A 14,824-nucleotide genomic window follows, 5' to 3' on the forward strand; every position below is an offset into this window, starting at 1 on the left:
ACAAAGAATGAAATACATGAACTGAAGATCGGGTTGGCCTTCTGCAGCTACTCAAAAGCCAGTTTCCTTACAATTATATTCTTGCTCTTTAGAGTTCAGTGTGGATCTGTGAAGTTATATTCTTCACTTTTGTCTGAACAACCACGAAGTGGATAAAGATCTCAGCTGGAGTCTTGAGCAGGGGCCGACCGTGCTCCCAGTGGCGGTGGCGGAGAGGATGCAGTGCTAACTGACGGAACCACAGCTCGAGGGCAGACTGAAGGGGCCGAGGGCACCGAGGGGACCGTAGGGACTAAAGTGGCCGAGGGTATTAAAGCTACAGGGGGAGCTGGAGGGACCAGAGGGACGGGAGCGAAGCTACAGGGGGAGCAGGAGGGAGCAAAACTAGGGGGACTGAAACTAAAAGAGCAACAGATGAGGGAGCTGAAGGGACTAGGGGGACTAAGGGAGCAGAGAGGAGAGTTGAGGGGACTGAAGCCACTGAATGGACCAGAGCTAGGGGAACCGAAACTAAGGGGTCACCTGAGGGGACCAAAGCTAGAGGGCGGATTAAGGGGACCAAAGGTAAAGAAACAGAAGTGACCAGAGGGACTAATGGGACTGAGGGGAATAAAAACAAAGCTGAGGAGGCCAAAGGACTACAACTGGGGGAGCTAAGGCCGAAGCGACTAAGAGGCTGACTGAGACTTGGGGAACTAAGGGAGCCGAAGGGACCGAAGCTGAGGAGGGAGCTGAGGAGGGAGCTAAGGGGAGCCGAAGGGACCGAAGCTGAGGATGGAGCTAAGGGGACCTGAAGGACCAAGACTAAGGAGACCGAAGCAGCTGTGGGGACCTGAGGGGCTATTTGGGGACCTCAGGAACTGAAGCGGAAGTCGAGGGAACCTGAGGGACTGAAGGGGATAGAGAAGAGGGAACTGAAGGGACTGTAATTGAAGGGATTGAGGGGGGCAAAACTGAAGGGCCTGAAGAGACTGAAACTGAAAGGCCTGAAGGGACTGAGGCAGCAGAGGAGGCTAAGGGGACTGAGGTGACCGAAACAGGGACCCGAGGGAGCTGAAGCTGACAGAACTTGGGGAACTGGGGTTGGAACACTGACTAAAGCTGTAGGAGCTGGGGGAACTGTGGGGACCGGAGAAACTAAGGAGACCGAGGGAACTGAAGAAACCGAAGGGGCGAAAGAGGAGACCGATAGGACCGAAGGGGATAAATGGACTAAAGATTTATTTGAAAAACACTTAAACATAAACAGGCTGATGGGGAGCCAGCAACACAAAGAAACACAAAACTCAAAACTAGAAACCGGAAACTTGAAAATTTGAAACTTAATACCTGAAAACTCGAACCAAAACACACAGCAGTCATCACAGAGACGTAGAAAAGACAAGGATCCAAACAAAGAACACAGGAAAACTAATGGCTTAAATACACACGACGAAATCAGGGAGAGTGGAAACAACAGAGAACAACAGGTGAAAGAAATAAACCTAATAACACAGGGAAAGTAAACTGAACACATCAAACAAGGAGCACGAAACTGCAAAATAAGACAGGAAGTGACCAACATAACACACGCAGACTAAACACAGAAAACTTGACAAAGGGTATCAGACATACAAAGAAACAAACAGAAAACTAGGAGAAACACTAAGAAACACAACTGAAAAAAAAAGAGTTGTGTTTCAACAAAACCGAGCTAACCAAAAGAAATAAAGAGGGGTGGAGTGAGGCCACCAGCCCTGGACCATGACATGAACTGCAGGTACAGATGTGATTTAAATAATAAAACTACACACATAAAAACTAAAAACAGCTGATTGAGAGGAAGAGGGAGAGGAACCCAACAATGGATGATGTTTGTCTTGGATACACATAAAAAAATTGGCTGCAAAACATTTTTTTTTTTTTTTTACAGTGTTCATCCTAATGAACAACAAGCCAGCGTGTGCTGATAAATGATAAACTGAATCATTATTTACTCTAATATTACAGATACACATTAAGTTCTGTATGTGGAGTACTTACAAGTGAATGTACTTTTTACTGTAATTGTTATTTTATCAAGTGATTATTAATTTGTCAGTTCATTATTGTCACATGGGTTTATTTGAATGTAAATAAACTATACAGAGAGGGGTGGAGTGAGGCTCTGATATTTTCTCACAGGAACAGGAGTCCACAGAGAAGACACACAGAGAGGGAGCAGGAAACAAACACTGATAAGGTTGGTGTTCCTCATGATTTTTATAGAACTAAATTTGATTTAAATTAGTAAATAAATAAAATGTTTATATAGAGTTACACAATTTACACCATCTTGTAAATGTTGTATTTTTCTGACTAACTGTACAAGTTGTTTTATGTTGTAGACTTCATAATATTGTCAGGATTTTGAGTCAGGATGTGACAGAAAACATTGAAAACTGTCATAAGACAAATACTTTAGATGTATCTTAATCATACAGCAACTTAATGACTTCTAATAATTTTGTTGGGCTGCAGATGATAATATTGACATTGTAATATTGGTAATATGAGATAATGACATGTATTTATATTGGTTTTATCACTTTGAATCATGTCTGTCTTGGCATGTCTGCACAGCTGAACTTATTTCATTATTTAGTAACTTAGAGCACTAATAGAGGAAATGCAAAGGTTACACACATTTCAAAGGTAAAGGTTGTGTGAGTCACAATATTTTTAACATCATATTTGAATGAAAATTAAAAACAGAAATTCTTGAGGGATATTTTAATATGTTTAACACATGCAGCTTTACATATGTGTTGCTACTAGGTAACTATGTAAAGCAAAATGAAGATCTCACACACACACACACACACACACACACACACACACACACACAAATTATAATATTATAATTTATATGATTATTTTTCACCCACCACAATCGGAGGTGTGCTTAACACAACACAATTACACAGAGACAGTGACAGATGAGGCTGTTAATGACTCGGGTTAATTTAAATACACAAAACTCTGCACATCAGTTAAATTTTTTTTCCACTGTTTATCCTAATGGACTGATAGAATAAACTGCAGAGGGTGGATCAACCCCAGTTCACCACATAATGTATTTGTGCAGTGTGTGATGATAAATAAATAAAAGCAGGAGAAGGTCTGCATGAGTGTACAGCTGTCGGTGTGGGTGATTTGTGTTTGTCTTCCTATGTTATACATGTTTATGTGTTTATGCCAAAATAAATTTTATTACTAAGTGTTTTTCCAATTTGTCAAAAGATTAAATGAAAAACAGACAAATCTTTTTAAGTATTTCCCAGAACACCAAGCATGACCTGCAAACACAAAACAATGCTATGAATTTTTCATTAAACTGATTAAATCTGATACTGCAAAACCTTTGCAAAAAATAACAACCTCGGCTGTCGCCAACCAGATGTTTTTCTTACCTTTTTTTGTAAACAGCTGCAAGGTTGCAGACACTTATCTCTTGGATGAGTGTTCTAGAACTCTGTGTCTGACATGTAATGACAATAAACTCATTCTGATTGTGATTCTAAAGAAAATTAAGTAACAAAGGATGAAACAAATTCCATGACCCTGTAATTAATTGTAGGTCAAAGATTTGTATTTTGTTGGTAAACTGATAAAAGCATACTGTATTGCTAATTTGCCAGACATATCTAAAGTTTGAAAATATATTACTGGAAAACTGTATTACTGGAAAACAAACAAACAAACAAAAATAGTAGGGAATGACAGCTGTAATTTCTTTCTTTTTGTTTCAATTTTTTCCTCAATTCATTACTTTTGAAATTTCCGTTCATTGGCATAAACAAGCTTCAATATGTGGTCTTTTGAGGGTTACAAAACTGTAATAAAATAATTACAATAATTCCATTTTTCTAAATACATAGTTGTAAGAAAACAGCTTTTAACTAGGGCTGGGGGATTTAATACAATGGGCATTTAGCTACTAATTGCTTAGTAATCATCAGTCGTCAAATTAGTCCTGAGGTTCTGCAGATTTTGCTACATACCATCCATCCAGGGTCGCAGTGGGGCTGGAGCCTATCCAAGCTATCATAAGGCAAGAGGCAGGGTTGACCCTGTACAGGTCGCAGCGTCAACACAGACAGACAACCATTCACACTCACATTCACACCTACGGGCAATTTAGAATCACCAATTAACCTAACCCCAGTAACTGCATGTCTTTGGACTGTGGGAGAAAATCAGAGTATCCAGAGACATGGGGAGAACATGCAAACTCCACACAGAGAGAGGCCAAGGTGGAATCAAACCCAGACCTTCTTCCAGCTGTGAGGCAGCAGAGCTAACCACCACGCCACTGTGCAGCCCCTGCTGCATACCAACCAACTTATTATCTGAGGGGATATGACTATCTATACATTATGCAACACATAATATCAAAACCTCATTTTGGAAAAAGGACAAGTGTTATGATGGAAAACTATGTATAGACTAAGGAGACACGTTTAATTGATTTCTCTGTTCCAATGGATTGGCATCTTTTTTTTCTTCTCTTTTCCAGATATGTCGACAAACTCATCGTTCTTTACTGGCTCCCTTTTTGACCATCACCTCTCCTCCACAAACACCTCCCTCCCTTTACACATGCTGTGTCTCATATATGAACCAAGCTCCTTCATCTATCGTGCATTTAGCCTCACAACCATCTTCCTCGTCCTACCTTTCTGCATCCTCATCCTCCAACATGGTCTCCAAGAATGGTGGAAAAAGCGCTCCACCTCCACAGAAGTAACACTGAGTCACTCTGACAGCTTCACCTACAACATGGTCATCATGGACCTGCTGTATGTCCTCGCATACATACTTGAAGAAGAAACTTTCAAAGTAGGTCTACTGCACACATTGTGATGGTACATGCTGAAAATTATTCAACATCCAAAACTCTGATAAAATAATTGCAATAATTACATTTCTTTAAAAATAAATAGTTGTAAGAAAAGAACTTTTAAATTGGGGTGGGTAGATTGAATACAGTGAGCATTTAGCTACTAAATGTTTAGTAACCATCAGTCATCAAATTAGCGCTGAAGTTCTGTAGATTTTGGGACATCTGCTACATATCAACAAACTTATTATCTGAGGGGAGATGACTATCTATACATTATGCAACACATATTATCATCAAAACCTCAATTTAGAAAAATGAAAAGTGTTATAATGGAAAACTATGCTATACTTGTGAAGACATGGTTTTAGTAGCACTATGTTTGACTGACTGCAGGAAGAGTAGCTGCACTTGTTCCAGCTAATGTAGATCAAAATAAATAAATATACAGACTAAACAAATACACATCATGAAAGTAAAATTACCAAAAAAAAAAAAGCTCCCTTTTGGATAATTTTATTCCCTTTTTTTGACATGTGGTTGCAGAATAACCCAAAGCTGAAAATAAATTGAATAATACTGATACAAATATATTATTCAGTTTTTCTCAAGATTTGAGAAACAGAATGACACAGTAGCAAGGAAAGCCATCCCTCCACCCAATGACCAGGTGCTACATCTGTCCACCTCTGAAGTGAGGAAAACACTGTTTAGATTCGATCCATGGAAGGCTGCTGGACCAGACCAAATTCCAGGTCGTGTGCTGAGAGAATGTGCAGACCATAGAATATTTATGAACAGAATGCTGTTCATAGACTTCAGCTCAGCATTCAACACAATCATCCCCCCACCAGCTGGTAGGGAAACTAGTCCAGCTGGGTCTGAACACCACCCTCTCCAACTGGGTCCAAGACTTCCTGGTAGGAAGACCACAGGCAGTCAAAATAAGAAACAGGATCTCCAACATCATCACGTTGAGCACAGGAGCTCCCCAAGGATGCTTGCTCAGTCCTCTGCTGTTCACACTCCTAACCCATGACTGTGTAGCCACACACAGCTCAAACCACATCATCAAATTTGCCGATGGCACAACAGTGGGGTTGATTAGTATGAACAACGAAGCCTTGTAGAGGAGGTGTCATAGCACAGCAGCTGGTGTGCTGAAAACAACCTGTCCCTCAATGTGGACAAAACAAAGGAACTAATCATTGATTTCAGGCAACCTCCAGGCAAACACACTCCACTGATCCTTAATGACCTCCCAGTTGAGACTGTCCAGAGCAGTGTTAATTTTGACAGCAAATTTTGATTTAGTTTTAGTCATAGTCTTTTGATGAAAATGTTATTTAGTTTCAGTCACAATTTAGTCATCTGAATAGTTTTAATTTTAGTCAACGAAATTAACGTAAGAATATAGTCGACTAAATCTACAGTCGATTTAGTCGACTAAAATATAAAGGGTGTAAAATGCAAATGCTTTTTCTTCAGTTCAATTGAATTATTCATTATACACACTTACACAAAATAAAAAATTTTTAAACCGTATTTTCCGGACTATAAGTTGCACTTTTTTCATAGTTTGGCCGAGGGTGCGACCTATAATCCGGAGCGACTTTTATGTGAAGTTATTAAGACATTAACCAAAATACTCCAGCCACTTGACATCTCCATGAACCGGAGCTTTAAGGTAGTCTTGCGTAACCTGTGGGAGCAGTGGATGATGGATGGAGAGCACAGCTTCACGGCAACTGGGAGAATGCACCACCCAACTTTCCTGGAAGTCATTGGATGGATCAACAAAGCAATGGCTTCAGTGACAACCGAAGCCATCCTGTCGGGATTCAGAAAGGCCAGAATAATTGGAACTGCAACTGACGACTAATCTGACGAAAGCGACACAGAAGAGGAAGCGACGCTTCGTCTATGCATGGAGTGTGCGGAGTTATTTAGAAGTGACACCGAGGATGAAGAATTCAATGAACTGATGGTTTGGTTAACTTGTTAGCATGTTCTTTACGCTATGGTTATCTGAATAACTGTTAATGTTACGTTAATATACCAGACACATACTCAGTTCTTTGTGCATCATGTAGCTGAATGTGTTACGTTAGCATAATGTAGGCGTAACCATGTTCGCCCTGTTATTTAATTCATTATTATTTTAAATTGTCTTTCAAGATGGAATGTCTGCTCTGGGTCTCGGATTCTATCAAATAACCCCCCCACCACCACCAAAAAAGATGCGACTTAAACTCCAGTGCGACTTATATACAGTGCCTTGCGAAAGTATTCGGCCCCCTTGAACTTTTCAACCTTTTGCCACATTTCAGGCTTCAAACATAAAGATATAAAATTTAAATTTTTTGTGAAGAATCAACACCAAGTGGGACACAATCGTGAAGTGGAATGAAATTTATTGGATGTGTCAAACTTTCTTAACAAATAAAAAACTGAAAAGTCGGCCCCCTTGGGTTAATACTTTGCAGCACCACCTTTTGCTGCAATTATAGCTGCAAGTCGCTTGGGGTATGTCTCTATCAGTTTTGCACATTGAGAGACTGAAATTCTTGCCCATTCTTCCTTACAAAACAGCTCGAGCTCAGTGAGGTTGGATGGAGAGCGTTTGTGAACAGCAGTCTTCAGCTCTTTACACAGATTCTCGATTGGATTCAGGTCTGGACTTTGACTTGGCCATTCCAACACCTGGATACATTTATTTGTGAATAGAATAGAATAGAATAGAATAGAATGCCTTTATTGTCATTATACAGGATGTACAATGAGATTGGAGGGCCACTCCTGTTCAGTGCCATGTAACAGAAATCAAACTCTCTAAAATGAAAATAGAAATATTATAAAAATATTATAATCTAGTATAATCAATGTGATCAGAGATATACAGAAAATAAACAATGTGTGAAATATACAGAAAATAGAATGTATAAAATATATACATACATACCTACATTGGTGCATCTGTACCATTCCATTGTAGATTTGGCTTTATGTTTTGGATCATTGTTTTGTTGGAACATAAATCTCCGTCCCAGTCTCAGGTCTCTTGCAGACTCCAACAGGTTTTCTTCCAGAATGGTCCTGTATTTGGCCCCATCCATCTTCCCATCAATTTTGACCATCTTCCCTGTCCCTGCTGATGAAAAGCAGCCCAAACCACGATGCTGCCACCACCATGTTTGACAGTGGGGATGGTGTGTTCAGGGTGATGAGCTGTGTTGCTTCTACGCCAAACATATCGTCTTGCATTGTGGCCAAACAGTTCGATTTTGGTTTCATCTGACCAGAGCACCTTCTTCCACATGTTTGGTGTGTCTCCCAGGTGGCTTGTGGCAAACTTTAAACGAGACTTTTTATGGATATCTTTGAGAAATGGCTTTCTTCTTGCCACTCTTCCATAAAGGCCAGATTTGTGCAGTGTACGACTGATTGTTGTCCTATGGACAGACTCTCCCACCTCAGCTGTAGATCTCTGCAGTTCATCCAGAGTGATCACGGGCCTCTTGGCTGCATCTCTGATCAGTCTTCTCCTTGTTTGAGATGAAAGTTTAGAGGGACGGCCGGGTCTTGGTAGATTTGCAGTAGTCTGATACGCCTTCCATTTCAATATGATTGCTTGCACAGTGCTCCTTGAGATGTTTAAAGCTTGGGAAATCTTTTTGTATCCAAATCCGTCTTTGAACTTCTCCACAACAGTATCTCAGACCTGCCTGGTGTGTTCCTTGGTCTTCATGATGCTCTCTGCGCTTTGAACAGAACCCTGAGACTATCACAGAGCAGGTGCATTTATACGGACACTTGATTACACACAGGTGGATTCTGTTTATCATCATCAGTCATTTGGGACAACATTGGATCATTCAGAGATCCTCACTGAACTTCTGGAGTGAGTTTGCTGTACTGAAAGTAAAGGGGACGAATAATATTGCACGCCCCACTTTTCAGTTTTTTATTTGTTAAAAAAGTTTGACACACCCAATAAATTTCATTCCACTTTACGATTGTGTCCCACTTGTTGTTGATTCTTCACAAAAAATTTAAATTTTATATCTTTATGTTTGAAGCCTGAAATGTGGCAAAAGGTTGAAAAGTTCAAGGGGGCCGAATACTTTTGCAAGGCGATGTATGTTCTTTTCTTCTTTATTATGCATTTTTTGGCTGGTGCGACTTATACTCCGGAGCGACTTATAGTCCGAAAAATACGGTATGCAATATTATTAATATTAACATCAGTGTTTCACCTGCTTCCCACACACCTGATCATTAACACCACCTTACTGAGATAATACGAGCGTTTTACAGCAGGACGCTCTGAAAGGTACAGGGCGGTGTTCAGGACTAAGATTAGGAAAGGCTAATCCACCGCAGTGTGGAGATTTTCTCTAAACACAAACGCTAAACTGGGAAAAACACTTTACCCTGCATGACATTAAAATGCTGACCTTTGTATGGAGATCTGGGTGACTGTTTTTTTAACATTTGTCGTGTTTTTACCCGAGATAGTCGCCCCACATGGTTTACACATGGTTTTGTTCATCACAACATCAAAGGACAAATGTGTCCATACATCGACTCTTCTCTTTCTCCCTGCTGAGATTTTTTACATAACTTAGTTATGTAAACGATGAAGCATAATTTGAAGCACAGTTTGGAACTTTATACAAAGATTATTAATAAAAACTTAAATTTGTTTGCCACGCATGTAACACATTTTGACACATCACTACTAAACTGCAGTTACAGGTGTGATTTAAATAAGAAAACTACACAAATAAACACTCACAAAGCGAACAGTTGATGATGCTGTTTGTTTTGGATACACATCAAATAAATGGCTGCACAACATTTGAATTTTTCCGCAGTGTTCATCTGCTGATAAATTACTGAATCATTCATCACTCCAATATTACAGATAAAGTTCTGTGTGTGGAGTACTTACAGGTGGATGCATTATTACTGTAATTGTTATTTTATCAAGTGACTATTAATTTGTCAGTTCATCATTGTCACGTGGATTTATTTGAATAAACTATATTTAAATTGTACTTAGAGAGACAGAGAGGGGTGGAGTGGGGCTCTGATATGTTCTCACAGGAACAGGAGTCCACAGAGAAGACACACAGAGAGGGAGCAGGAAACAAACACTGATAAGGTTGGTGTTCCTCATGATTTTTATAGAATTAAATTTGATTTAAATCAGTAAATAAATAAACAAAATGTTTATACAATCACACATTTGACACAATCTTGTAAAAGTTGTATTTTTAGTTGTTTTATGTTGTAGACTTCATAATATAGACTTCATAATATTGTCAGGATTTGGAGTCAGTATGTGACAGAAAACATTGAAAACTGCGATCAGACAAGATGTATCTTAATCATACTTCATGTTAATGTCTTTTATATGTCTTTTTAATCTTTTTGTTGTGGCTGCAAATGGTAATATTGACAGTGTAATATTGGTAATATGAGAGAATGACATATAGATATATTGGGTTCATCATTTCATCATGTCAGTCTTGGCATGTCTGCACAGCTGAACTTATTTCATTATTTAGTAACTTAGAGCACTAAAAGAGGAAATGCAAAGGTTACAGACATTTCACAGGTAAAAGTTGTGTGAGTCACAATATTTTCTATGGAAGCTCGTTTCCGCCACTAAAAAAAAAAAAATCGCCATCCGTAACGCAAAATTTTGAGTTATTAACTCGAAATTTCGAGAAAATAACTCGAAATTTCGAGAAAATAACTCGAAATTTCGAGTTAATAACTCAAAATTTCGAGTTATTAACTCAAAATTTCGAGAAAATAACTCGAAATTTCAAGTTATTAACTCGAAATTTCGAGTTACAGATGGCGATATTAACTTGAAATTTCGAGTTAGCACAGCCAATCAGGATGCAGGAACGGATGCAGGAACGTCATTTCCTTGTTACCGGAAGCACAGGGCACAGCCGCACTCGGGTAGAGACTGTGCTGCATTGTCGCCAGGGTTTTCAGGTAGAGATGTAGTCTAACGAGTGGTAACTATGTAAAAGGTATGTAATCAGTGCAGATTTTTTCCGTTATGCCTCACTTATATGAAATATTTTAACACCACACGCTAAGATCGGTCTGGGGGTCGATGTTGAAGTGGCGGCATGACGGCACTATGTGCACAGCTTGGCTTGGCTAGTCGCCGTGCTAACGTAGCTGCTAACGTTTCCTCGTTCCGCTGTGAAAATAAATCAGATGTTCAACGTATGTTCCGCATGACTTTTCTCCCAGGTCATTCGCATCCCACCTGTCATGACATTTCGCCCCACAATTTGAGAACCACTGATTAGTGTTTAATTGCAGGGAAGGTATATTACCCAGGAAGTTATATTACAAGCTTCTCAACTACATTAAGTACACTAGACACCGAGACTTGATGATCATATGGTGGATTCATAAGTGATCATTTGTACATACTTGTTTACAGCATGGAAGACCTGACTGACTTCTTGAGACGAAGAGAAGTCTCTGAGGAAATAATACAAACCCTGGAGAATGAGAAGGTACATAATTCTAATTTTTTTTTCTTTTAAATACTACTTTTTTCATTCAATATATAATTGTATTTTCAAATATATATATGTGTGTGTGTGTGTGTGTGTGTGTGTGAAAGTGAATTATTTTTCCCTCTGTAGATCGATGCCAGTGTTATAAATCTGATGTCAGATGAGGAGCTGAAGACTTATCTACCATCATATGGTGATCGCCTTGCAGTATTTGGATTTTGCAGACGGCAGGGCAACAGCCGAAAGTCGACGCTTTTTGAACGTCTGAAAACCAAATTGTCCAAAAGAAAAACATCTGAAGATGGCAGCAGCACAGCGCAAGAACATTCAGAACCAACCCATAAAAGAAATGCTCTGAAGACAAAGAGAAAAATAGAAATAGGATGGATGCATTATGATGAAGATGCTGATGTTTTCAAGCAGGTTAGAGCTAGACGAGGAGGAGGGACAAGAAAAATGGTAATTTGCAAGGACGCTAAGAAAAGTGACATATTACAGGTTGCAAAAGATCTGTTCTTTCCAAATGGAGGAAATGTTCGGGGGCCCTTAACAGATTTTGAATGTGATCTAAAGGATTATCAAGAGATGACAGTTGATGGTGGATTAACAGTTGGAGAAATGCACAATGTTACAAAACTAAATATCCTTAGGTTTTACCTGACCACAAAAAAAACCCAAAGCAGCCCAGGTTTGCAATCATCTTCTCAAGACCAAAACTCCTCTTCTTTTACTGTTGCTACAGTTTCTTCATTTGCTCCTTTTGAACAAGTCAGCCCTGATGTGACACAAACTGTAGACACTACAGACAATAACCTTTCACTCTCTTCCATGCAGGCTGTAAGTGATAACTCTTCTTACAGCAGTGACATTGTTTTTGTTGGACCCGTCTCTGACAGTGAGTCAATAAATTTGGACGACACCCTGGTTTTAACTCCACAACCTGGCCCAACCAGTGAGAGAATGAAAAGAGTACTAGTCGTTCACAGAGGGCAGGTAATGCCAGAGCTCATTTCACATTTTAGTGCTAATGATCTCGAAGATGTTGACATTAAAATCCAGCTTGTACTGCCTGATGGAACACCTGAAAAAGCTTATGATCATGGAGGAGTTGTAAGAGACTGTCTTTCAGAATTCTGGAAGGAATTCTATGACCAGTGCACCACTGGAACTGCTTACAAAGTGCCCTTCTTAAGGCATGATTTTGGGCAGCAGGAGTGGGAGAGTGTGGGCAGAATCATTGCATTTGGATGGGCCACAGAGAAATATCTCCCTGTGAAAATTGCCCCTGCCATTCTGGAACAAGCTGCCTTTGGATATGTGAAGAGTGATATTGTGGAGAATTTTCTCAAGTTCATGCCTGAATCTGAGCATACAGTGTTAGAGGCGTGGCAGTCAGATTTTAGCAGTGTGGACCAAGAAGAACTTGTAGACATACTTGATAACCAGAGCTGCAGAAGGATGCCAACAGCCTGCAATGCTACCGAAGTCCTAATGGAGCTTGCACACAAAACACTTGTCCAAGAGCCTGCCTATGTCATCGAACAGTGGGCGAAAACACTCAGCACTGCAGGTGAAAGCCTTTGTGATCTGTCTTCAGTATATGAAGCCCTCCAACCAAATGTGAGAAAGGTTCTCGGGTGTTTCACTTTTCCTGAAACAATGACGACCCATCAGAAGGTTATTCAGAAATACCTAACTACATATGTGAAGAATGTTAAGAAGCAACATTTGTGCTTGTTCCTTAGGTTTTGCACAGGTTCAGACTTATATCTTGGAAAGAACATCATTGTTGCATTTAACGAACTTGAAGGTTTCCAGAGGCGACCTGTGGCACACACATGTGGATGTGTACTGGAGCTGTCAATAAATTATGACAGCTATCCTGATTTTAGTTCTGAGATGAACAGAGTGTTGGAATCCAATGTGTGGGTCATGGACATTATCTAATACTTTAATTCACAAACACTGGATCTGGACCCACAGATTTGTACAAGAGATTGTATTTGAGTTGTGCACTAAAACAGAACTGTTACAATGTGAATCACATGTTTCAAAACTGATTCCTGAGAAAGTTATTGGTGAAACACTAATTGAATTCAACTTGAGGTACAAAATTAGAGACTTGAATTTGTTTGTGTGTGTTCTTATTACACGGCAATATGTTTTGAAAACACTTGATTAATGCACTTCTGCAGAGGTGTCAAAGTGGCAGCCTGGAGGCCTTTTTATAAAAATTCCTATTGCCTCATTCAGCATCTGCGCATACCAAGTTAAAAATCAAAGTATCTTTACACATTTATAAATTTTTTCTATAATTTCATTAGCCATACTCAATCCAAAAAAAGAAGGAAAAACTTAATTTAAATCTGACAGTTTAGTTATCTAATGTTATAAAGTGAGATTATAGTGGCTCCTCAGAAGTTACAGTTTGAGACCCCTGCAGTAATATAGTTAATATATCTAACATGTTCTATTATAATGCACAAGTTTTAATGTTTACAAGTTCAGTTTTATATTATATGCCAGTAATTCAATAGTTATTTTTTGTGCACCTCTATTCAGCCATCTGGGTTATGGTGACTATGTTGCTAAAATGAGTGGCCATAAAGCATAATTGATATATTTTTATTTTGGACTTAAGTGAAATCAACAAGTGCTCAGCTGGGGGTTGTTTCTTGATGTATCAGGAGGGATAAAAGTCTTGTTTCTCCCTTCTTTCATTGCACTGCATGACTGATTTTTCTTATTAACTTTTTTCCCCAATATTTTTTCAGCTTTAAACCTTAATGTTTTTGGTTCATAGAATTTTAGGCCACTATGTTCTTATTTCAGAAAGTTTAGGACATCTTTGTAAAATCTTGCCATTTTACCTGTTCTTATCTTAAATTCTTTGATATTTTACAAGTTTTGCACATTTTTGATTTGTGTAGTCACTTTTTTTTTTAACTTACTGCTCTGGATTAAATGTTAATTGCTAAGTGTCCCTGTTTTTGAGATTTGTGTATTATAATAAAGTATTCAAGGAGACTACAATGACAGAGCTCAGTTCATTTTTATATATATTTTTGGACAGACAATCATCACCTTGCTTAGTTAAGCTCATCTATAAGCTAGATTTTCTATATAAAAAAATCTAGACAACCAAATTAGTAATTTAACATTATCAGAAAAAAATAAAATTAAGAGACATCAAAAATGAGATACAAGTGAACAAGGATTAAAAAAAATATCTTCAGAAAGCTAAAATCATAAATCCACCATGAGACATATCACTTTACCTTAATGATCTCCAAATACCAGGTTTGACAGGCAGCATGTGTAAGATTTAAGCCTTTGTACATGAAAAAACTGGGATGTTCTCTTTGTGCAGACAACAATTACTGTAGAAATAACAACAAAAAAAAAG

General features: G+C 38.9%; 1 protein-coding gene across 1 annotated transcript; it reads left to right on the forward strand.

The window, feature by feature from the left end:
- The first annotated feature begins 11,019 nt into the window (after positions 1-11,019).
- On the forward strand, positions 11,020-13,365 carry LOC115797005 (uncharacterized). The gene is made up of 3 exons (XM_030753493.1): positions 11,020-11,220; positions 11,340-11,415; positions 11,548-13,365. Exons 2-3 carry the CDS (start codon positions 11,341-11,343, stop codon positions 13,363-13,365), a joined length of 1,893 nt encoding a protein of 630 aa, XP_030609353.1. The 5' UTR covers positions 11,020-11,220; position 11,340.
- The last annotated feature ends 1,459 nt before the right edge of the window (positions 13,366-14,824 follow it).

Source organism: Archocentrus centrarchus, chromosome 18 (assembly GCF_007364275.1).
Source record: "Archocentrus centrarchus isolate MPI-CPG fArcCen1 chromosome 18, fArcCen1, whole genome shotgun sequence".
NCBI classification, from domain to species: Eukaryota; Metazoa; Chordata; class Actinopteri; order Cichliformes; family Cichlidae; genus Archocentrus; species Archocentrus centrarchus.